Source organism: Nyctereutes procyonoides, unplaced genomic scaffold (genome assembly GCF_905146905.1).
Source record: "Nyctereutes procyonoides isolate TBG_1078 unplaced genomic scaffold, NYPRO_anot_genome, whole genome shotgun sequence".
NCBI classification, from domain to species: domain Eukaryota; kingdom Metazoa; phylum Chordata; class Mammalia; order Carnivora; family Canidae; genus Nyctereutes; species Nyctereutes procyonoides.
In genome coordinates, this window is record NW_026575142.1 from 37434541 (window position 1) to 37460270 (window position 25730).

The 25730-nt window shown below is 43.1% G+C and overlaps 1 protein-coding gene across 4 annotated transcripts in view; it reads right to left on the minus strand.

The window, feature by feature from the left end:
• MTRR (5-methyltetrahydrofolate-homocysteine methyltransferase reductase) overlaps positions 1-25625 on the minus strand; it is a 39404-nt gene extending 13779 nt beyond the window's left edge. For all 4 annotated transcript variants that reach the window (XR_008662161.1, XR_008662162.1, XM_055308078.1 and 1 more), the window contains exons 1-11: positions 25527-25625; positions 23539-23701; positions 21761-21914; positions 19336-19453; positions 16168-16543; positions 10896-11018; positions 8564-8717; positions 7532-7620; positions 4985-5165; positions 2548-2590; positions 1795-1981 (exon numbers count right to left, since the gene is read on the minus strand). Coding sequence is in view for 2 of the 4 variants with exons in the window: in XM_055308078.1 (XP_055164053.1) it covers positions 1795-1981; positions 2548-2590; positions 4985-5165; positions 7532-7620; positions 8564-8717; positions 10896-11018; positions 16168-16543; positions 19336-19453; positions 21761-21914; positions 23539-23667 (1554 nt within the window). In the remaining 2 variants the exon portion in view is untranslated. The remainder of the gene's footprint in view (positions 1-1794; positions 1982-2547; positions 2591-4984; positions 5166-7531; positions 7621-8563; positions 8718-10895; positions 11019-16167; positions 16544-19335; positions 19454-21760; positions 21915-23538; positions 23702-25526) is intronic.
• Positions 25626-25730: the final 105 nt, after the last annotated feature.

The following is a 25730-nucleotide window of genomic DNA, read 5'->3' on the forward strand; positions in this document are numbered from 1 at the left end:
TTCAATGTAAGGAAAACCTGTTCATTAACAGGATGAACACCAGACCTTGTAAAGGAAGAATTGGCAGAGCGGTATCAGATGAGGGTTTGCGTTCTGGAACAAGACTGTAATTCATCTCACACTCGTCTCATTTGACCCACTCACTCATCAGTCTTATTGACGGTACTCAACACAACCACTACAGATAGAGAAATGAACAAAATCGCTGTCCTCATGGACTTATGCTCTAGTGGAGGAAGAGACAATAATCAAACATTTATCTGTAAAATGACTGGTAACGATAAGACTCGTGAAGTAAAGTCAGATAGTTTACACTGGGTGTGACAGGGGTGTGCTAATGAGAACACATAGCCTGTGTACTAGGGACTGCAAGGAGAGCAGGATTAGTCCACTCTTGCTGCAGTAAATCTCAGACGGTTTATATTACCAAACACTTCTCCCTGGTTCTCCTTAAATGCTATAGGTGGGCTACAGTTCTGCACCAAAGACCTCCTCTGCTTGCATCCACGCCCAAGGAGCATCCCTGACCTGCAACATCCCATCCTTAGTCAAAGAGGAGAAAGAGGCAAGCCACATAAGTGAGTTCAATGCTCCTGCTTAGATGGAGCATATATCCTGTCTGCTCACATCTCTCCAGCAGAATACGGTCACACAGTCAGACTACACATTGATGGGCAGGGCATCTATGCCTCCCAAGGACAGGGCATATCTGTCAGCAGTTGCCCCATCTGCCAGTTGGGGTTGGATTTGGGTGGGTTGTGTGAATATTAACATTCCCTACACGTCCTCATAAAATACATATGGCACTAAACACCATTCAATTTAAATTGTATCCTTATTCCTATATTTCTAATCTTTGAATACTAGAAAGTCTATAATAAAGATCTGGTAAAATGGAGAAAGGAGAAAGAAAAAGGCAGAAGGGAGGAAATGTGTGAGTGGCATCCATGATGGGTGTTTGTGATGTTATATATATTTAACTTTCTGGAGATTATCCATTTTTATAGGATCATAAAATGACATAATACTCTCATGTCAGTACTGTAATATTCTTTCCTTCTCAGAAAAGGAACAGCGTCTCAGGTTCTTAATATTTTGTTGATGCATCGTGACCTAGGAATATGGTGGAGGGAGGGGTGAGGGTCTCTCTCTCTCTCTCTCAGGCACCTGTGTGAGGCTGCTGCTTGGGAAAATACCACGGTAAAGGGCAATTTCAAGCAGCAGCTTCCCATGAGCCCTTTCAAGTATATACTGAAGTCTTACCTTCCCCTTAGGGCATGAACTTTTCAACTCCAATAACTTACAGCAACCAAACTAGTCCTAAGATAATGCTACAAATGACATGTTCATTTTTTCAATACCACAGAGGACTTCAAGATAAAGCCTGAATTTTTTTTTTTTAATTTCAACCATCTTTATTATGGGCAAGGAAGGACTTTAAATTGTTCCTTATGCTGTGGCCTTAAGTAAGATTTGCCAAGTGCAGTATCAAAACATGAAGGATGGCACTAAGTCCAGATACAAATTTGTCTGTCCATGGTCTGCTCACAGAATCAAGTCACATTTCATCCTCCCTGTTTTAAGTGCTTTCCCTCTCATCATGCCTTCATACTATAGCACTAACTTGGATTTTATACTACGTCTAAAACAAAAGGGAAGAAATGGGGCAAAACCCTAATACCCAAAACTGAAGGATATAAAATTAATCTTTGGTTGTCAACTGATCACCAAGCAAGGACTCTAAGGAGGCAAACCGCATAATTTTAATAATGCCCAACTGCACACTCCCAGTACCTCAGGAGCCGGAGCTTTCCCGTCTTCTGCAGGGGACACTCGTGTGTTTGGATGAAGAATTGGCGCAACCACCATGGCCAGCCAGCCTGTGCACACGCCCTTCCGCAGAACCTCCAAGGTGGTGTTAGACAGAAACTCCACAATGTTAAAAATGAAATGAAGCTTCCCTGGGTGAGACAGGTTTGAGCTGAAGAGACACAGGTCAGGTTTAAACTCTGTATCAGGACTAACGCATTCAAGCCAGACACAAGTCTTTCTTCCTGAATTGATGGATATTTCCCATGGGCTCTAATCTACCTTCTAAATCTTCAGGGAAAAGAGTCTGCTGCTACTGAAAAGCTCCTCCTCTCTTGCCCCGTTTTTGTGATATTCAAAAAAATTTCCAATCACATGTTTTACTTTAGGACTCTGTAAGATTTATACAACCTTCCATCTCTGCACTGCCCACCTCTGCTGTCCAGTGGAGATGGTCTGGCACAATAGTCAAGGCAGCAGGTAGAGGACCAGGGCACTCAGCAGCCCTACGTGGAGAAACGTGGTTGTGGACCAGGGCTGCCGCTGGAGATTCCACGCTCTCTGAACTTCTGCAGAACAGGAGTCCCAGGACCGGTCCCCTTCATTCCTTACCACACCTGCTACTGTCTTCCACTAATTAGGTAAGTTTTTACCAGGTGAATTCAGAATAAGGATTTGGAAGCCAAAGATTCACAACATTTTGGGAGAAAGATTCTATGTGCTAAAAAATATCAGTACCTTGCACATGAATATGGTCTGGGCTGAAGCTTAGGAAGATGTTCTAGAAAAAAAAAATAAAGATAAGCAATTAATTCACCACTACTGAAAATAAATTATGTAAGGTTTTGTAAAAATTCAAGTCTGAGTTGCATTTCATTTTCTTGTTTAGAACACCCAAAATAACATTTTAATTTAAATGTTTTAGAGCAAGCTGTAAATTCACTGTAACTAAGTCATTACTATTTTTTTTCCCCAATTCCTCACATTAAAAACCAGACATATTGCATTTCTTTACCTGAAATCAGCGTCCTTCTCAAGGCTGGTCTTAAACAGAAGGATAATAAAAGCATCCATGAGTGGGCTTCAGAATCAAGAAACCTATTAAATTTTCTGTGTGTACACAGTTTTCTGAAGTGTCTGGAGTTTTCATGTTTGAAATAAGATCATGACCTCCAAAAGATCACTATTTTACGGATTATGGGAAATACCTAGGCTTGAAATCTTTTTCCTCCTTAATAAAAGAAAGGAAATATTTTTCCTTCTTATATTTCTATAACAACAGAAAATGGGAGGGTAGAGGTAAAGCCTTTAAGTTATCCAGAACCCAGTGGTTTCTAGATACACTGGAGCTCTTTTAAAAGGTCAAAGAATCAATCTGACAAAAATTTGGAAAGACCTTTCTAAAATTTAATAAGTAACAGAATAAGGCTTAACAGAGGGCTCGACATAATACTAAGTGTTAGATACATTAAGTTTACTTTAAAAAGTGCAAAATAAATTTTTAAGTTTGAATGCCTTCATTAGTTTTTTATAGACTACACAATAAATGCTGTATAAAAGCTAAGAAAACAGCAAATCCATGAAAGGAACTAAAACATATTCTCACATGTTGGATAGCTATACAAGAGTTCTTACAACTTCCCTACAGATGTTCTGATTATTCTCCCAACCCTGTATTCACTCTAAAGACTCAACTGAGACAGAGAGGAGTATGTGTGTCTGAAGAGCCACCTTGCTTAGTAACTTCACCTTTTTGAGAAGGAAAAGGAATTGTAAAAGTGAGAGAAAGCAGGATCTGACTTAATAAAGGAGAGCACCCCTAACTGTACTGGACATTGGGAGACCCTGTGGCCTAAAAGTAAAAAACACTATACACGTTTTCCTATCACCAAAGATAAATGCAAATCTTTTTTTTTCTTCTTAAGATTTATTCATGAGAGACACACATACAGAGAGAGAGAGAGAGAGAGAGAGAGAGAGAGAGAGAGGAACAGACACAGGCAGAGGGAGAAGCAGGCTCCATGCAGGGAGCCCGATGTGGGACTCGAGCCCGGGTCTTCAGGATCACACTGTGGGTTGAAGGCAGCGCTAAACCAATAAGCCACCTGGGCTGCCCAATAAATGCAAATCTTAAAGATTTTATTACTTATCACTACAGGAAAAGAGAGAGGAAAGGATAAAAGTACCAGCACAGGAAAGTTCTCAAGGTTTAAAAATCCTGTCAAGGGGATCCCTGGGTGGTGCAGCGGTTTAGCGCCTGCCTTTGGCCCAGGGCGCGATCCTGGAGACCCGGGATCGAGTCCCACGTCAAGCTCCCGGTGCATGGAGCCTGCTTCTCCATAATGTCTCTGCCTCTCTCTCTCTCTCTGTGTGACTATCATAAATAACTAAAAAATTAAATTAAATTAAATTAAATTAAATTAAATTAAATTAAATTAAATTAAAAATTAAAAAAAAAATCCTGTCGAATTCTCAGTCATTGCCCTCTGTCAGTGTCTCCAATTCCTACAGAGGCTGCCATTGAAAGCCCTCCCCTGGCCAGCACTGCAGAGAGGATCTTCTCTCTTCTGTTGGAATGAAGACCCCACGAGACAATGAGAACAAAAACTAGAATCATCTTATATTGGACTATTTGATGACAAGTCTCCTGCAAGCTTCAAGCCTGGAGCCATCCTGAAAAGGCCACCTGCACTGGTACAACATGAAGGGTCCCCGTCACCCTTGGAGAACACGGAGCTAAACTTGCCCAGAGGGTGACATTTTTGTATTCTGCATAGACAATATACTTCATTATCCTTTGTCAGTTACATTTAGGGTTCATCAGTTTTGAAAAAAAACAAATTTTTTTTTCCCTTGGGACACTCGCTTTTAGGTAATATTTGACTAAAAAAAATTCTTTCTGAAAATAGCTAAGTTAATAGAAAAGATGCTGAATGCTGATCCAAAGAAAGATAATTAAGACTGGCTATAGTAAGAGAGCAAATGCTAGTGACAATGGGAGAGGGAAGACATAAAGAGATAATCCTGGCAGAGGGATTCTTTCCAACTTCTTGGAGGCCCTGAGGACAAACCAATGTTTCCTCCCGGAGACACATTCTCACATGCCAGACAGACTCCAGAGTGCTCTGTACAAAAAGGCTCCTTGGGTACAGGGGCCAGGAGCATGGCTACTCACCAAGCAGGAGACTGAGTGGCGGCTGGCAGGACGGGAAAGCGAGGAGGAGGTCTAACACACTGGCATGGGCATCTCGCACAAAACGGCTGTAATCGGCTGCACCCTGCCGACTGCACAGCTCCTGCAGCCTTCGCTTCTCTATCCCGTCACTGGTGTAGTCCACGAGGGCTCTCAACAATGCCTGTGGCCATGGCAAAGCAAGCAGACAGAAAGTATCATGTGTGGTTAGGCTGCTCTACAATCTCTGGTTAGTGTTGACCTGGGGACATCCCAAATTATCCAAGAAAAAGTGACACCACTCTTCTGAGTGGATCAGGAAAAGAGAATTTAACTTACTATTTGCTTTAATGTCAACCTGTTAAGGAAAACCACCCTCCATGTTCTACTTTAGGTTACCTTTCCAGTTTCCTAAACCAATCTAATCAGTCCCAAACATGATCTCAAATTACATGTCTACTCTGAGTAGCAAGAATCAGAAATCTCAAATTCGTTTTAACTCAAGACAAATATTTGCTCGTCTTAGCTGATGATTACAAGCTAGACTTCTATATTCATTTGACAGCTGTTAAGTCCTCTTTATACAACAGGCAGTGAGCACAACACTTCTTTTGCTGGTTAGTGACAGTGTGCAATAGGCTAACGACCCAAACAGGAACACACGCAGAATGCCAGGGACTTCTGCACCCCAGATGCAAGCCTGAGATGAAGGCTGGCCACAGGAGAGGAACAAAAGTGAAGAGGAACTAAGCAGATGGCCCAGTTCCATGAAAGCATGGGCTTCTGGGGCTACGTGCAGTTCAATACGGGTACAGGGCAATGGGGACATGGAACAAAGGCTGAAAAGACAGGCAGGGCCAGAACATCAAGAAGCCTCCTGCACGTGGACTCTCTCTGTCACCTAAGACACACTGTAGAAAGAGAAGAATATAAACAAAGAAAGCAAAGCAATAATATCCTGAATCCCAAGCTCCAAAGAGAGAGGCAAGTCCAAACTCCTGGACAAAAGACCAAATTTGTTAATAACAACTTTTGGTTTCAACATATTCCAAATAGGACATATAGAGCTCTTACCACTCCAGGCTTCTTAAAGAACAAAGCAATGAAGTAATGTACACCAAATTCTAAGTGAAATGCTAACAGGTACTTTTTATTCCAAGGCTTAAGCATCTTCGTGTACTGGACTCCCTTCACAGGGTGGACGAGACCACTCCTCCTGTGAGGGTCACAGGTTTCCAGTGGCTCAGCTCGGAAGCCCTGTCTAAACTATCCTGAGACCAACGAATTGCACACCTTCTTCAAAATGCTGGGCCTGGAACCAAACACGAGACAAGACTGGGAAACCATGTGAGATGAGGGAGCACCCCATGTCTGCGCAGACCCCTGGTAAGGTACAGTTTCCACGCGGGGGTATACAAACTCTCAACTTTTATTTAGGTAAAGACGGCATGTCACAGAACAGCACATATGCTAGAGGACCTTGTTTTTTGTTTAGCAAAACACAATTCAAGTGTTAACCCTAAGGATTTGATTATAAAAGACTGTGGCTTCCCATGTTACTTATTTTGTGTCCACCAGAATTTTTATGATGATATAGAAAAACACGTTTACATATACATGCTTCATTAAATAGTAGAGCTGAACTAAAATTGTGAAACTTGCTGTATTTAATCAAGAAGTTCTCATGACAGTGAAGTCTAAATTTATTCAAATTATATCTAGGACTGAGTTTCTCTCCAAAGGAGTTTGCTTCCCAAAGACTGCATGGAACAAACACATTAGTAAGACAGACCATAAAAAAGGCCTTGAGGAGGGCAGCTATTCAGCTATTTATTCAGCACTATTTATGAGCTTCGGCAAAGCATAGTTGGGAAGTCACCCCCATTCATACCCATTCGAGGGACCGGGTTAGAAGGAATCATTTACAACCATCTTTTAAAATACAGTTCCCAGCATCCTACTGACATCTAGTGGATCATTCTCCCTCCACATTCATCTAAACATCAATATAATCCACGAGAACTTTTCATTTTTCCTGAAGAGTCTGATTTAACAGTAACTATGTACTTTCATATGGAAGAGATCTCAATATTAAATGGGTGGCAAGTAGGGGAAAGCCTGCCCTCTCATAAGCTTTCTGTCATCAATTAGAAAAAGGGTCAAGTGCACCTGGATAACATAACATCATCTGAGGTCACTTTAATCACTAATTAATGCAGCACATCTAGTTAATATCTAGTAAAAATAGGATGAGCACTGGGTATTATTCTGTATGTTGGCAAACTGAACACCAATAAAAAATAAATTTATTATAAAAAAATATCTAGTAAAACTTTAAAAAAATCTCATTTCAACAAAAAACAAAATTTCAATATAAACACAACATAAAAATATCTGTCTATGACAGCTGCAAAGATATCATATACCTTGGGGAACTATTTTGAAAACATGCTATAAAAGCCATACTTGGAAGCCTTCAAAGGGCAAACACCAGATTTAATAAATCCTACACAGAGCTAAGTATACTTTTAGTTACCCAAAGAAAAGTACCTTTTTAGGAACGGCTCGTATTTCAAGGCACCAGGTCAGAATGAACTGGAGAGAACGTCCCTCAGGTATGTGCTGGGGTAAGGCCGCTCCTTTTCAGGTAGACAGGAGAGAGTCCGTGACAAAGAAAGTAAAGGATTAAGAGGTTTTTGCATTCTTAAAAACACAACTGTATACTTTACATTACTGTGCTACCAAGGTACACAATATGATTTGTGGCAATGTTTATGCAGTCAAAAAAATTTCCAAAATGAACATAAGGGGAAAAAAAACTTACAAAAAAAAATAGAAGAATTATAAATTCAATAGTATTATTAGCCACACCTTAATTTACCAAAGATAGATCTTTAGTATCTTTGGTAAGGATACCAAATCTAGGTATACCAAATTAAGAGGGAAATTATCCAAAGCCAAGGAACAAAAAGCCAAGAGATGGCACCTGTCCATTAACACTGTGTATTATTCTCAAAAAGAATTTTAGAACTGATGGAACTCCAATTCAAGGTTGTATGCAAATATATACATATATATATATATATATAAACTATATATATATATAAACTTATATATATATAAACTATATATATATAAAACTTCCTTTAATCATGAAAATAAAATTTTAAGCATTAAATATGCTATGAGAAATACACATGATAAGAAAACTTAAAATTCACATAATAAGTTTACTGTAGGACTACTCTTATGTAACTCAAAAACAAAATAAAGCTAACTGCAAAAAGTTAACCAGTCCAACAATTTACCAGCTTCTTCAAGACTACAGCTACATGCATTTTTACTGTCTAACACTGTTCAAACAGGCATAAAATCTATTATCATCCCACTCAGCATACCTCATGTGAAAGTTAAAAAACCCACAAGCCAGCGAGTGCCTGTGTTCTGCCCACTGACCCATGGCAAGTGCTCGGACCACCTGTGTAGCTGTCACCTAGGGTGCAGGGAGGGGGTCCCCTCCCCTGCACTTGTGACCTCCAACCTGTAGCCCAATGACATCCTAAGAAGAGATCAGGGCTGTACCTTTCTTTTTTGTGTCTGCCTTAATTTTCAAGAGGACACAGTACTCTCTTCTGTCTGTGAGCTGCAGTCTTTCCAGTAGGTTTTGTACCTCAGAATCACTGTTGGGACAGATCACGTTGAAGGCATCTCCAGGTTGATAGGAAAAATCTGTTTTCTAAAGAAGAAACATGAAAAAAAAAAAAGCCCATATTAAACAGTTTTCGTTGTGGGGAAACAAAAGAATGTTTTTTATTATATGATCCTTTTATGAATTAGAAACAAATGATTCTAACTGCAAAAAAACAAGCCCAACTGAACAAATTTACTTTCATTACGAGTTACTTTTTTTCTCTTTTTAAGTAATCTGTATGCCCAACGTGGGGCTCAAATTTACAACCCCAAGATCAAGAGTCACATGCCCATCTGATGCCCCAGGAGTTACTTTATTTTTTTATTTTTTTAAAGATTTTATTTATTTATATACTCATGAGAAACACAGAGAGAAAGAGAGGCAGAGACACAGGCAGAGGAGCAGCAGAAGCAGGCTCCATGCTGGGAGCACGACGTGGGACTCAATCCCAGGTCTCCAGGATCATGCCCTGGGCTGAAGGCGGCACTAAACCACTGAGCCACCGGAGCTGCCCCAGGAGTTACTTTAAAAAAAAAAAAAAAAAAATCAAAGTCATCCAATGTTTTGCTTTATATCACTTCAGTATTTTTTACATTAGTTAAAATCTTTCTCATTTAAGATGCCTAGGTGGGATCCCTGGGTGGCACAGCGGTTTGGCGCCTGCCTTTGGCCTAGGGCGCGATCCTGGAGACCCAGGATCAAATCCCACGTCGGGCTCCCGGTGCATGGAGCCTGCTTCTCTCTCTGCCTGTGTCTCTGACTCTCTCTCTCTCTCTGTGTGTGTGACTATCATAAATAAATAAAGAAAAAAAATATTTTAAAAAAAAGATGCCTAGGTAATATTTTAACAATCAATGTAAAAATCTCTCTTAAGAAAACATACATTATGAAGGAGAGAAACTATTGAAGGCAGTCTGCACTTGTTCTCAGTTTCCTTTCTTTAGGGGAAGAGGAGGGGTGAGAGATGACACGTTATTTTTTCTTACGAAACATAAAAGTTACAGCACCTGGTTGGTACTGTGATGAAGATGGGCTGGAGGAGCCACCTTCCACCTCATGGCTATTTATAACATAAATAGAACAAGGGCAGGATCCAGAGAGACCTCTGACCCCACATGCTCACAGCCCTGGCCTGTGAGGGGCAAAGACTAAACCACCTACTGGCCAACCTTCACCATTTTTATGACAAAAGTATAGAACAGAATAAAAAGCAAAATGCTTTGGTGTACAAAGAACATTTTTTTTAATTTTTTTTATTTATTTATGATAGTCACAGAGAGAGAGAGAGAGAGAGGCAGAGACACAGGCAGAGGGAGAAGCAGGCTCCATGCACCGGGAGCCCGACGTGGGATTCGATCCCGGGTCTCCAGGATCGCACCCTGGGCCAAAGGCAGGCGCCAAACCGCTGCGCCACCCAGGGATCCCTACAAAGAATATTTAACAATATGGATTATTAAAATGTTCCAAAGGAATGCAAAACTACTCAATGATACACAAGCAAACCATGTAGTTTTGATGCCTGTCATTTTTCTCCCTATTAGAAGTTCAAAGACATCTACATGGACAGCCCTGACACAACCTTTTCTGAAAGCACAACCCACTTCTCAGGCCTTCCATTGAAATACAGCTGAGTGACTTTGAAGATGTACTTAAGCACTGAGGTTACAGGATTAGCAATTAGCTTCTTAACTGAGGCTAGTGGTTTGGGGCAGGGGTTGGGCTCATGGATGGAGTTGAGAGAGGCAGCATGTAAGGCCCTGTATATACAAAATGTTTATGCAGAAGGCATGGGCATGGGGGGCAGGGGTGGACCATGACTCTTTCCAGATTCTCAAAGCAATGAGGACCACCACTATGAGAAATGAAGCGTTCTAGGCCGGTCTGGTCTGAGCTCTATTTCTAACTGCTGGCTGACTTCAGGCGAGCAGGTGCCTTTCTCAGGCCTCTTCTCCAGTGGAAAATCCTGTTCTGATTCTAGAACTCTTTCGTGGCTTCCTGAGTAAGGGAGCAACACCATTTTTTCAAGCTGAGTCACCTCCAGGGTCACTCCTCATGTTAGCCCCTTCCTGAAGCGAAAAGAGAACAGGTGGGAGGTGGGGAGGACAGACAGATCAGATATCCTACCAGAGGCTCTCCTCCCTGAGTGTGCAGACTACAACAACACACCAGGCTCCGCACTTCCTGACAACATAATGGTACTGAGAAATAAATTCTCTAACTTACTGAAATGTCCAATTCCACCAGAAGAGTGGTTTTTATGGCATCATTTGTAGTCAGTTGAACTGCTTTTGAAATTGGAACTTGAAAAATTGGATCCACTGAAGTCACAGATGCTTGGCTTTCCTCCTTGAGAAACAAATGTGATAAAGTATTACTAAATACAGTTTCAATTCTACTTGCCATTGCTTCACTTAGTGTCTAGGTAAGATCTACATGATCTTATAAAATATCCTAGATATTTAAGTATTCTTTTCTAAGGCAAATGACTGCAAACAATAGTCTTTCAATCTTTCAGAAAAGACAGCAGCTCATCCATACCTTAAACTCCTTGGCTATTAGACAAATTTCTGGGATATTTATTGGAAATATCAGATATTAGCATTTTCACATAAAGGTCTAATAATCTTCCAAATAAACCATGCAAAAGGAGACTATATGCATGTATGATTTTAGGAAGGAGATTCTAAAGGAAAGGACATGTTTGAAGTTGGGAGACCCCTGCACAGGTGTTCATAAGAACCCAGAGTGGCGGCCAGTGCACTGATCAATACACTGCACTGATCAATACAGAGGCCACTAGCCACATGTGCCTGAGGAACTAAACTCTTTTATTTTTATTTATTTGGATTTAAATGATCATGTATGGCTAGTGGCTCCTGTATTAGATAGCACAGGCCTTGGGAAACTGCAAAGAAGCCAAATTTGTTGTACTATTTCTGCTCCTTTTCTAACTTGATGTTCCTAAGTTCTGTTGCAGATAGAAATTTACAAAATGCTAATCAGTCAATATTGGATAAATGGCTATGTGGAAAAAAATGAGAAAAGGGTTAGAGCCTGACAATCATCACATATGGGGCACTAGCAATGCCCCCCACCTAAGACAGCCTTCAGCAAGGCTGCTGGGAATGCTGTCAACAGAGGGTCCTCGGCCAGCTCATGGTCACCTCTGAGAGGGACTTCAGCATTTCCAGGTCACACCTCCTTTCAAAGGTAGCCCACATCCAATGACTAATCCATGACTATGAAGGCCCAGCCCCTTTGCCCCAAATCAAGACAATGTTGAAGGGCCATCCCAGCTCCAGAGAACCCCGTGAGGGTGGCTGGGGCCTTTGCTGGGATGTATCACAGCCCACTTCTCATTGTGTCCTCTCCGGTTTCTGTCCCCTCCATTTCCCAAGGTGAAGATCCCAAGGGGATAACCTAAAAAATAATCATAAAGTTTGATTCAAAGGAACCCAGTCTGTAACAGCCGGTGCTAGAGTGGTTTCAAGAAAAAAGGCTAAAATGGGAGTTTGGAGCTGGATTACCCACCTGGCTGACAGTGAGCACGCAACACCCGTGAGAGCACAAGGTGACAGTGCAAGAGCAAAGCGGGATGGTGCGCTTTAAAGGGAATGCATTAGCCAGTACACTACAGCTAGTGCGTGAGATCTATGGGGAAATGGCACTGATAAGACCAGCAGAACTGTGGGTTTTGCCAAACCTCATTGACACCTCTGGAAATTATGCAAAAAACTGAGAAAAATTAATCAACAATTAAACACTAAGTGTGAAGCCAGAGAACATCCTCTGTAGCACACAAAGAAGCTGCTCATCTCTTGCAGCCTGACAGAATGCTAAAGGCCTAACGGGCAAAGAATGGCTTCCTGGCAGCGGAGGGAGGACATATGGGTTGATAATCTTGAATCCTTAGATTCCCTTGAACCTGCTGAGCCTGCAGAAATGACTTCCTCCTATGAAGAGCAAGACTTCCTTCTTGCATTAAGACCTCTACAGGATGCGCCCATGCCCCACTCTTGCATCCCATCTCTTCCGACTGCCAGGCCAATGAGGGTTGAGTCATGACACTGCAGGCCACAGATGTGCTGGGCCAACTAACACAGGCGAGGGGCTACGCTCTGAAGAAAGTGTTGGGCGCAGCCACACACACCAGCAGAAGCCAGCAAAGTATGCATGAGACAGAATGTTAAGGTCCTGGACCAAGGAGAGTAGAACATCAACTTGGACAGAAGGGATGTGCTAACTGGGAACACTATCCCAGGACACTGGCTTTAACACCCTGGCCGCAGCCTTCAGAGATGGCTACGAGGACGAGGAGAAAGCAAAAGTCCACACTAAATGAGGCAGAACTGCTGGGACTTCCATGGCCAACATTAGAAGACAGGATTAAAAAGCTCAGAAGTAGACACAATAGAGTGGATGAAACTACGAAGAGTAAAAATCTATCAGATGATGATGTTCCCAGGTGCACCCAGAGCGTATACCACTGCCAAGGCCAGCAGGACAATGCTGGTGAGGGGCACCACAGAGCTGCTCAGGGCTGGCCACTCTCCTGGCCAGAGCTAACAGACTGGGCCAACATTGGGAAAGCCCAAACCACCAAAGAAGAGAGGGAGGTAGGAGCATTTAGCCAGCAAGGCCCTGCGGGGTTGGAGGGAGACATAATTATCACAGTGAGCAGGAAAGGTGGGAGACTTGGCAACACCCCAAAAACTGTACTCAATAAGGCTTCCCAGTCCTTCTCTCAGATGGTAAAAGTACACTAGGCCAAGGGGAACACCACATAACCCAGGAAGCTCTAGAAGAGGGTCCAAGTTATGCTGTTACTCAGGAACTCCCAGTGTCATCATGGGTCATGCACCAGAATGGGGCCTGCAGGGCCAGGCAGTAAACAGGAACCCTGGACCAGGTCCAGTGCCCTGGGTCCACTCAGTTCTTGGCCTATGGTTAAGCGCTATATAGTGGGGAGGCCAAAAGGAAACCTCTGAATATAACACTTCCTCTCCCCTCACGAAGGCAGAAAGTAAAGAATACAGCATCCTGAGGAATGGCAGGTATCAATAGCATCCCTAAAAATGTATAGAACAAGGTATGGTCTCCATCTAATTGACCAACCTGGTCCCTGCAACACCCTAGCGGAACCTGGGGGAGGACAATGAACCACAAGGAACACAAGCCAGCAGTAGCCCCAACTGCAGCCTCCGTGCAGGATGGTTTCCTGGGCTGGAGCAGATTAATATAGCCTCAGGCACATGGCAGCTGGAGAGACTGAACCATTGTGCTCTTTCCCATCTCTATCCCTAAAAAGGACCACACACTTTCACTTGGAACAATTTCCACTTACAATTTTGCTACAAGACTGTGTTAATGCTCCTGCCAGCTGTTTTAACAGTCTGAATCAACACAGAACATCTGGACATTCAGCAAAACATCACACCAGCCCACTACATCAGAGACATTTTGCTAATCAGACTAAAGGTGCAAGCAGTGGCTTGTGTATGAGAGTCTCTGGTAAGGCCCATGCCCTGTGCAGACCGAGGGGCCAGTGCTCTAAATACAATGTCCAGGAGTCCAACATCCTGGGGTGCAACAGGATACCCATTCCAGTAATGGACTAGGCATCTTGTACCTCACTTCACCTGGAGAGTTTATCAGCTGGAAGGCCCTTTAGGATCTAGAGCAACACCTTCCACTAACTGGGACGACTGCTCCGACCCAGACATCAGGTGACACAACAGACAGCCAGCTGTGAGAGGGGTGGAGACCAGGAAAGGGCTGTGCGGCAAATCCAAGGGATGGTATGGTAAGAGGCCCTGCTGCTTATAACCACACGATCCAGAGACCCCACAGGGAAAGAGACACCAGGAATGGGGACCAGATGCTGTATGAAGTGGAACTGGCTGAGCCAACACTAAAGCCCAACTGCCCACTCTGTCCAGTGTTGCTCCCCTTTCCCCTCCTTGGTTCCCTAATGTGAGGATCCCAAGAGGATGCTCTCCCCCAAAAAGTATACATATATGTTTTTCCAACCCCTTTTCCAAGTGTATCCCTTGAGCAAACATACCCAAATAGGCCTTAACTAGCTGAGATTTTTAAAATCTTTCAACCACATTACCAGCAACTGAAGCCTGTTTAATGACACCTGCCATAACAGAAAAGTTCTCAGAGCCTCCTCCTGCTGAACTGCCCTGGCAGGTAAATCACTTTCCACATCCCTCTGCCACACACATCCATACTTGCTACATGGGGCTCTCCACCCTGCCTGTCCACTCCATGCCCACCATCGCCCCACACCCACCATCCAACCCTATGTTTACTAGGGCACTCAGGTCTAGTCCCAAACCTGTAATTACCTCACTTAACGTTTAAATTTGCACAACAATGAGGCATAAGTGGGAAACAATACCTGATAATTGTTTCTATAAACACGTTTATCTGAATCCTTTAGAAGACACTATAAAGAAATGTTAAAAAAAAAAAAAACACTATCCTAACAAGTGTTGGCAAACAGCTCTAATGTACTAGAAAGTTATATTTAAATTGCCTCTCAGATGTCTAAGCCTTGCTTCATTAAAAGTGAATCAAGAAACAAATAGGGATTCTGCACTGAGGGGGTGCGGTTTATGAGAGAAAGCCCACGTGAAACCCCACAATCAGCCACTCTAAAGAAAGAGGGCGTGGCTCTTCATGGAAAGATTGGCTGCAATGGAAATTTATTCTAGGCACGCTGGAAGGAGTTTCAGGATGCCAGATACTGACACAGTAGCCAGACATCAGCTGTTATTCAACCCGATGCTCAAAATTTGCAGACTACTTTAAAGGCACTTCTTTTTTATTTAAATTAAATTTGCCAACATATAGTACATACTTAGTTTCAGATGTAGTTCTTTATTGGTAGAAGAAATACACTTGACAAAAGAAAACTATTTCAAACAGGCAAAAACTAGCCTATAAGGTATTACCAAGATAAAAAATAATCCACAAAGTGAAGCATCCCAGGATATCAAAAGTCCATGCTGGAAAAGAGATCTGACTGTAAATTAGTGCTTCAAGTTTAGCTAAGGTAATCTCCCGAGTGCCCACAGCAACTTGCCACCACCTGACTCACACCTAAAATGAGAAACAATTCTCCAAAATAACAGAGAAACTGAGTTCTTAAGTATCTGCTGCTTCAAAGACAGATGTAATACAAGCACTTCTGCAAGGCACAGGCAAACGTTCTGTAAGGGGCCAGAGAGCAACCATCTCAGGCTCTGACAGCCTCCTGGTAACCACTGAACTCCACCAGTTTAGTGGAGCAGCAGCCACAGACAACATGTGAATGGGCGGGCAGGCTTGTGTTCCTATAAATCTTTACTTCCAAGACATGGGGTGAACCACATTTGACCAGCAAGCCAGTTTGTTGACCTCTGTTGTAATGTAATAAACAACAACAAAGCAGCACCCTTGATAAGTTAATATTCTATAGCATGAGGCATAAAATAAAACCACTTACCTGGCCGACAGACTCCTGCAGATGCACCTGCAAATATTCTGGTGGTAAGGCGGGAATACTCAGAGAGGCTTGTGAGAGTGGGGGTATCGAGTGGGTAAGTGAGGACTCAGATTCTGCTGTCGGAGCACTCGACTGATCTCTATTCACTGCATTCTGTTCCTGAACTTCAGAATCCTTTCTCCCCAGATCATCTAATCTCAGAAGTTCAACTTGTGATTCAATATATAATAATTCTGGTTTCACAGGTTCCATCCTTTGGGAGGCATTAGATGCCATCTTGAGAGCTTCATTCCTCTCTTTTTCTTTACTGGACATAAAGTGCTTCGTGAGGGCAGCCCAAAGTCCGTTAATCCATGGCTCAACCACAAGTTCTAAACTGATGGTTATAACAAAAAAGGAAAAAAAAAAAAAAAACAAATGCCTAAGTTCTCCATTTAAATATATAATAGGAAAATGACAGTCTATTTGGCAGAATGCTATGCAAAAGTCAGAAACACCAAAAATAATGACTATTCAGAAAACATAATATACTCATAATTAAGTTAAAAACATTATTCTGTGTTCATTAGCATTTTAGCTGTAAATAAAATGAGCATAACGGTCAGAAAAGAAATGAAATCATTTTAGTAATAGTAACAGGAATGGCATTGTTCTTGGCTTCTTAAAATGTAGTTGGTAATCTTTATTTCAAAAGTTGTAATTTTAAGTAAGCATGTGAAATTCTCATGAGGTTAAGACACTTAACCCAAATCCAAGTCTACTCTGATATCACATATTCACATATGTCAAATGTACCATTTTTTTTTGCTTAGCTCATTTACTAATTTTTTTTCCCCTATTGATTAAACTATCACCAGGATATCACTCTGGATTAATACTAAGTATTTTGACTAAGTAAACAGTTCAAACCTTCAACTAGTCCTGAACATTTGGTAGTATTTCCAGGGAGTCTAAAGGAAGAAAAAAAAAAACCACACTAATTTTCCTTTAGAAAAGCTGAAAGAATCATAGGTATGTTTTATAATATGGTAGCATATTTACTAATAAACAAAGTAGGATAAGCCAGCAAACAACATTCCCTGTATTCCCTGAACAGTGAAACTTTAAGTACAATAAAAAGAAACCGTCCATCAGAATCTTGGAAAGACCAACCTTCTCATTTTTCATCACAATTCAAAGGACATATCAATTAAATTCTAATTCATAAAGTTAAATAACAGGAAAAGGCATATTTTAGACCTCGGTCTTGTTATGACTCTGGCTATAATCTCATTAGTACACATCCCTCCCTCAGAGCCTTTGGAAAAGCAAGTACATAAAATTCTGGGTTCCACAATGACAGCTACATTTAAAATGCCATTCTTGCAGCTCAGACATATTAAGACGGTAACCCTCCCAGCAAGAGAGCTAACATCCACAAAATACTTAGTAGAGCGTAGACATTATTCTAAGAGGACAACGTGTATCAATTCATCTGTTCCTCCCCAAAACTTTCCAGAACACACACTATTTCCCCCTATTTCGCAGAGTTGTAAAGGTGAAGCACACAAAAGGTAAGTAATATGACCAAGATTTCACAGTCAGTGAAGGGGAGGTGGGGGGTAATCAAGGATCTGCAAGCAGGTAACTAGACTCCACTCTGTGTTCCTAACCCCATCAATGTGCTGGCTGGTACAATAAGCCAGGATATCTCCTTAAAAATAATTTTAGAAGAGGGAAAATTCAAGTGAGGTGGTTAGGTTGAGGAAAACACACTCCGGAATCTTAACACTGAATCCAGTGAATAAACAGGGAAACTGAAAGCCTCTGAAGAGAAGTAAAATATGGACTCAGTGATAGGCCCAACGGGTTCTGTAAGAAGTTAGCAAGTAAATGGCTCATATGAGACAAAAAACACTTAATGGCAACAGGATTCTGGCAAAAACCAAAAACACAAAAAAACGCACAAAAAGATCAATATAGACAGACAAAACATGCAAGGCAATGTAGTAGAGCTTTGTCACAATTCAGAACACGTGTGCTGGGGGTGTGGAAAAAATCCAGCTCATTCCTACCAAGGATGGAGAAAGTGGATGTGGACAGTGGGCTGAGTGAAGAGAAGCGTCCCTAGCACAACCATGCAAGGTGGTACTGTGCAGAAAAGCAAGCACTTGCTGAATTTGTCATCATTCATAAATAAAGGTCAAGTGAGTGAGAAGTTAATATATGCACCAAGAAGGAAAAAAAAAAATCAAGTGGGTGTGCTGTTATTTGCTGAAATAGCAGAAGGCTAAATGATAAACTATGTTGGACAACATCTATTATAAGATCTTTTAATAAACACATAAAGAGGATTTGAAAGATGGCACACAGGGTATAATACTGAACTATAAAAACAAGAGTAAACTAATGGAAACGGGGACTGTATTTCTGCCTAGCACCGTGGCAAGTGCTCATAAAGATGTTAAGGAAGAGAGCCAAAGCACGTAGCATGCCCTAAAGGCCTCTGGTCTGTGTCCTCTGTCAGTGAAGCATGGCCTGCTGGGCACCTTCCCTGTGAAGACCCACAGTGAAGACCCACTCTGTGCACATGGCAGAGAAACAAACATAAAGGCTATTAAAGTTCCTAAAGAGAAGGGAGAAGAAATGTGTGAGAAATATCAGAAAGGGAGACAGAACATAAAGACTTCTAACTCTGGGAAATGAACTAGGGGTGGTGGAGGGGGAGGAGGGTGGGGGGTGGGGGTGAATGGGTGACGGGCACTGAGGGGTACACTTGACGGGATGAGCACTGGGTGTTATTCTGTATGTTGGTAAATTGAACACCAATAAAAATTAATTTATTTAAAAAAAAAAAAATAAAGTTCCTAAAGAAAATGTGGACTCCTACAAATGCCTACACATTTCAAGATAGAGAACTGATCTGTGGCATCTTTTCAAAATTCTTCCATTAGCAGGTATGGAGATGGGTGAGGCGCTTAAAAAAGTCAACGGAATACAAATGTAAATCAAGCTCAGGTTGATCTGTGGTCCTAGGGCTAAAAAAGCTAACAAAATGAAAATATCACTTTCAAAATAAAATCTTCAGTGCCAAGTCAAAAGTCATCACATTTCATAAACTCACAAACTTTCATCTAGTACAAATAAAGGCTGGCTGGAAGTGGCAGAGGAGAAGCACGTTGTTCTTACCCTACACAGTCATCCGCGTGTCCGGTGTCATAGAAATGCTGGGCACCAAGCTCCTGAAGTCGCTTATCAATGATCTTCCCACCGTTACAGAAGTATGTATATTCTGAGTCACCCAGCCCTAAAGAGCACAGATAGACTATTAGTGCACATGTAGTAACATATAAATTCAAAGATTACAGAGCAGATAAATACTTGAAACAATACCATCCCATGCTCTGATTAATAATACACACCTTCACTTTTTCTGACGTAATACTAAGTACGCAAATAACTGTCTTCTATTTCACAATGTTGAAGTATCAAATGCATCCAAACAAAAAAACACTTTTTGGCCATTTGTTAAGAGAATTTCACATTTTTGTAACCTTGAATCTAAGACTATGGAAACCTTTGGCAGCCCGTGTGGCTCAGCGTTTAGCACTGTCTTCAACCCAGGGCCTGATCCTGGAGACCCGGGATTGAGTCCCATGTCAGGCTCCCTGCATGGAGCCTGCTTCTCCCTCTGCCTGTGTCTCTGCCTCTCTCTTTCTGTCTCTCATGAATAAATAAATAAAATCTTTAAAAAAGAATGGAAACCTTAAAACAAGAATTAGGTGAGTTTAAAAAAATGTAACATCTGTATTTGCAGATTTTTCTGATCTGGTGCAAAGGTCTGCAAACTACAGCTAGTGGGTCAAATACCACTCAATAACTCTTCTATAAATAAAGATGTGTTGGAACACAGCCAAGTCCATTTGTTCACATACAGTTTATGGCAGCACTCAAGCTGCAACAGCAAAGTGGTTGTTGTAAAGAACACATGGTCTGCAAAACTTAAAATGTTTACCATCTGGCCTCTAGTGAATTACTGACCCCTAATCAAGAGCATAGAGAGGTGCATCTGCAACATAATCTTTTCCTGTATTTCTGTGTTAGGTGAATGAGGAACTACTTCTGTTTCCTGGTCAGGAAATGGACTAATGGTTTCATGCTCCCTTAAAAATGTTAAATTAAAAGTGTCAATATCTCAGTTGTTTAATCATCTCCATGTACTTTCCCAACAAGAACGGAGTGCGCGATGTGAGGCCATAAATGGCATAACAGTGACTAGAATGGTTGGATACTTTTTTTCAAGATTTTTATTTAAGACAGAGAGAGCATGCATGCACACATGAACAGGGGGTGGGGCAGAAGCTGGCTCCTCACTGAGCAGGGAGCCTGAAATAAGGCTCAATCCCAGGACCCGGCGATCATGACCTGAGCTGAACACAGACAGTTAACCAAATGAGCCACTCAGGTACCTCCAGTTGGATACTTTTTTTGAGGAATTTTTTTAAAGCAATACATACATGTTCATTCTAGAAAATAAAGAAATTAGAAAAACTCGAATAAAAAATATACTCTAAAATACTTTTTTAAAAGCTTTTTTATTTATTCGTTTCAGAAAGACAGAAAGAACACAAGCAGGAGGAGCAGCAAAGGGAGAAACAGACTCCCAAATGAGCTGGGAGCTCAACTTGGGACTAGATCTAGGACCTAGAGATCATGACCTGAGCCAAAAGCTCAACCATGCTTTTGATGGATGACGGTTGATGGATGCTCAACCATCTGAGCCACCCAGATGCCCCTCTAAAATACCCTCTTGAGTAAGTTATACAAAGACAGATCTTAGCCAGGGTCATAACCTCAAATTTCTAATCAGTTACTTATCACAGCATAATTCATCTTTACCAGATACTCTCCCCCCAAATAATTCTCGAAGAAGATTCAAAGAACATAGATCACCAGCTAGTAATATAGGCTCTGAATTCTCTCTGTAGTGTCCTATCTTGCTGAGCTAGTCCTTCTGATCTTTATCATAGTTTTCTAACCTATACTTTACAGAGCTCCAAGCCAGTGTTTCCTAACCTGGGATACACACTCAAATTACTAAAATCACCAGGGAGCTTCTAAAACCACTGATGCCAGGGCCCCACCTCCAAACAATTATGTAAGGATCACTGGAGGTGCCCCCCACCACTGATCCTGACATGTGGCTAGGATTAGGAATCATCCTAGGGCACTGGTTCTTAGGGAGATCAGATCTACATGGGAGTTTTGTTTTGTTTTGTTTTGTTTTTAAACAAAACAAGAAAACAATAAAACAGCATTCACAGTTCAGGGCTTTTTTTAGGGTGGAGGGTGGTAGGGAAACAGCAGCTGATATTCTGAAAACTTTCCTGGTTGAATCTGATGGTTAATGCTACTCTAGGGGCTTCACAGAGGTGCTGCTGTGGGATGGAGATAGGGGAGGCATTCACAGAACACAGCACATTATAGAAATGCATACAATGTGTAGGTGTAAATAAAAAACTAAGAACAAAACCTATACAACTATATACATTCAGATACCAGAATTAAAACCAGTAATAACTGAGCATAGGCAGAGGGCAAACACAGTCCATACCCAGTAATCCATACCGCAGGTGAGCAAAGAAATCTATGGGCAGAGCCTTGTCCTGTATTTCTTTCACGAACTTGCGTGCAGTGTCGGGTGGGTCTCCGGTACCCGTGGTGGAAACCACCACTACAAGAGGTGCCGTTTCGGTTTTCAGATCATACTACAAAACAAGGATGGCATGTCAGGGATCTATGGCTGCACATAGTTTTGACTTAACACATCAGCAAGGCAAGGCTGGCAAACCAGCAAGGCTGGTTAGCTCAGTCTTCTATACCCAGAGCCAGTCATCTGTGCTGCACATGGCTTCACAGCACAGAGGGCGCAGAGCGTTTCCAAGTTGGGAAAGGGCAAATGTTACCCTCATTCCCTCAGGGTCCAGGGAGCTCAGAATACCGAGGGGATAAACAGAGATCAAGCTTCTTCATTCTAATCCTCACTTAAATTTAAATATTCCAAAAAGAGTACTTCACTATCTCTATCTCTAATGACCCCACGAGCTCCACTGCTCATAAGTCTGAGGAATTCACTTATCTTTCATGCAGATACAAGGATCTGAGCTAACATATTACCAGGTGATTCAATGCTTACAGGCTACAGCACAAGCTGTATACCAAAATGACACAGTTTGTTAAAGTACCTTAATCTGGAAAGGACTACCATGACCTAGGAAGTAGAGAGCCATCTGTTTAGACCTGGGTCAGGAACTGGAGAAATCAATCAGCTGGGGAGAGCAAACATGTACTACTCACCTAATTTTCAAATAGCTGCTGACCTAGGTGGTGATGTGACCCCACAGGGCCAAATCAGGGCTAAATGATGCTGACAACTTTGTTTGTAGTAACAGATTCAGATTATATTCTAGCATGTGGTACCTGCAATGCCAACACTGAAGTTACCGCAGAATGACAGGACCTGCTGAGGGTGGTGTTGGGTGAGTGGCTACATCTGAGGTCATCTTGACCCTGACACATAAAGGTTTTCCTATGAACTGAGTTTATAATTCACTTGTGCTGCTGACATCTAGTCCTTTGGACTAGAGACCAGAGGAGGTTATGAACTTGAGTGAGTGTACCAGCAGGGTAACTGTTAAAGTACTGAGCTAAATTTGACTTATATGTGGCTGGCACATTACCTGTGCTTATACAGAAGCTCCTGCCGACGGCTATGGACTGAATTGTAGAAAGCAGTAGAATCTAGAGAACTCAATCAGACAACTGAGAGAAGAATACAGATCTGTTATGACCTTATGTAACCTAAGGCAGGAATTTCTGCAGAGACTGAGCATAAAAATAAGCAGTCCCTGACCTAAAGAAGTTGACTCTTCTCTAGATCCTTACACTTTTACTTTAGGTTCTATTCCACAAAAGCATTGCATGGTCCTTCACTTGGAGGCATTCTGACATGAAGGGCAAGGTTTCTATGTTGGGGAAATACAAACAGGGCACCGGGATTCGCGAGTAGGAAGGCACGCACGTGCGCACGCGCACACACACAACACCTCATTAGGTCTCACAGCCACCCTGTGAGATAAGGCAAGCACTACTACTTCCCCATGATTGAGGAGTAGTTACTGGTCTGTTTTTGACACTGTTCTAACTCAAACCTACACTTATACGTGATAAAAAAAAAAAAAGACAAAAATCTTACAACACAGTTAACAAAATTTCTGTCTTAAAAAAAAAAGGGAGCATGGAGGCTTTCAGTAGCCTACTATGCTGTTTAACATCGCCTCTCAACCAAAATACTTCGCGTATAAAATACAGTAAAAATGAGCAACCGCTTACCTTATCCGACTCGCTAATACAGTGAAGATCTGCAGAAAATCCATGTGCAAATGCTTTTTCACATATTTCTTCTGCTATGGCCTTTGCCTGTCCTTTCTGTGTAGCATAGAGTAACAAAAACCTCCTCATCACCTCACAGCATAGGCTATAAATTAACAATTACCTGAAAAACAGGACAGAAAAAGGGATTTTCTTTTTCACTAAGGAGTACACCACAGGTATTAATCCTGCCTCACAATCTTTTTTAAAAGGTTCCAACAATATCCACATATAATATGAAATAGACTTCTCTGTGTTACGGTAATTGTCAGTGAGTCTAAGAAAGACAGAATTCATCAAACCAGGGAAAATACCGCAGTGAAGCTCTAAGCCCATGGCTCAGAAATCCAACGCTGGGGTCAGACTACCTGCACTTGAATCCAGCATCCATCACGTACAACTGCAGAACCTCAGGCAAGCTTTTCAAATAATCTGTGCCGCAGCTCCCCTACCCTTAGAACGGGGAAAGCAGTACCCACCAGACAAGGATGTGCCAGCTGCAAAGACCTGAAGCAGAGCTGAGACACAGTGGCGCTCAATACACCTCAGACATTTGCATTTTAAAAAAACATAAGAGGAGTCTGCACAGTTTAGTCAATTAAGTGTCTGCCTGCGGCTCCGGTCATGAGCCAGGAGTCCTGCGATGCGGCTGACTTCGGGCTCCCTGCTCAGCAAGGAGGAAGTCTGCTTCTCCCTCTCCCCACCTTCCCTTGGCTCTTGTGCATGCTCTCTCTCAAATAAACAAAACCTTAAAAAAGAAAAAGTAAAAATTCCATTGAAAAGTGTAGGATTCTGTTCCTACATGATCTTAATACCACATAAAGGAATCACAGTCTTGAAGTCAATCAAACTACATACCCTATTGTTTAATTCCCTATCAAACACACAAGTGAGTGCACGGGTATATAATACGAGAGAGAAAACCTTCCCAATCCAGTCAAGCTCAGAACATGTTTTTTTCCTGAAGGGAAAAGCAGGAGTAAGACATGGGACACAGACTTGTTTCCATACTCATCCAGTCTCTAAAGCTGGGGGACTGGTGGGTGCCCGACTGGCTCAGTCCCAGAGGGAGGGTGAGACTCTTCATCTGGGGTGGGGAGCTCGAGCCCCCACGTTGGTGTAGGGACCACTTAAATAAATAAAATCTTAGAAAGAATAAAATAAAGCTTGGAGACTGTCAACTTGCAGGGGCAGATTTCAACAAACCAGGATCAAGTCCTAGCTTTTCTGGAACCGGCCATCAGTAATTTTATGCTCCCCTGACCTGACCACACGAAGGGACAAAGGAAGCCATAAAGAAATTAAACGAATTGTGTCCGGTAACATGTTTAAGACCATGGAATGTCCTGGGGAAGAGAACAGCGCCTGGCACAGAGCATGTGCTCAAGAAATCAGCGGAATGAACCGACGACCCAGTAAATGAAGGCTACGAAGCCGGCACACGTTTTGGGCTCCGCGAGAAGCGTGGAGAGGCAGCGATGGAAAGGTCCCCGCTCCCGGTCACTACAGCTACGGACCTCGAGCTCTTCCCCGGCTCCGGGCACGGCCCCCAGGGCCCCCCGGCCCCCCCCCCGACCCCAGGAGCAGGACGCCCGCAGCCCACCACCTCCAGGCCCACCCCCCCGCACCAAGCAGGTGTGCGGCCCCCCGGCCCCCGCAGGACCCGCGCACGGGGAGAGGCCGGGAGCAGCACCCCCCCCCGGCGGCCCCTCGCCCCGCCCGCCCCCCCCCCAGTCTAGGGAAGTGTCCGGGACGGAGACGCCCACGGGGGCCCACAGGGACCTGCGGGGTCGGCGCCCCGGGGCCCAGGCTCCCGGCACACCCGCGAGCGCCCCGCCAGGCCGCCGGAGGTGGGACGCGGGGGGCACGGAGGCCGGGGCCCTGGTCCGGTCCCCGAGGGCTCGAGTGAGGCGGGCTGCCGCCCCGGGAACGGCAGCCACGGGTCCCACCTGAGGGGCCACCGCAGGGGTCGCTCCCGGAGAGCGCGGGACACAGCCTGCCCGGCTCCGGCGCCTGCGCACTACGTCGCGGCGCGCGCCCCGCCAGCGCGCGGGCCCGAGGAGGCGCCGGGAAGGACCGGGCCAATCACAGCGCTCCGCGCGTGGGCGTGGCCTCCTCCTACGCCTGCGCCGGGCTGCGGGGGGCGGGGCGGC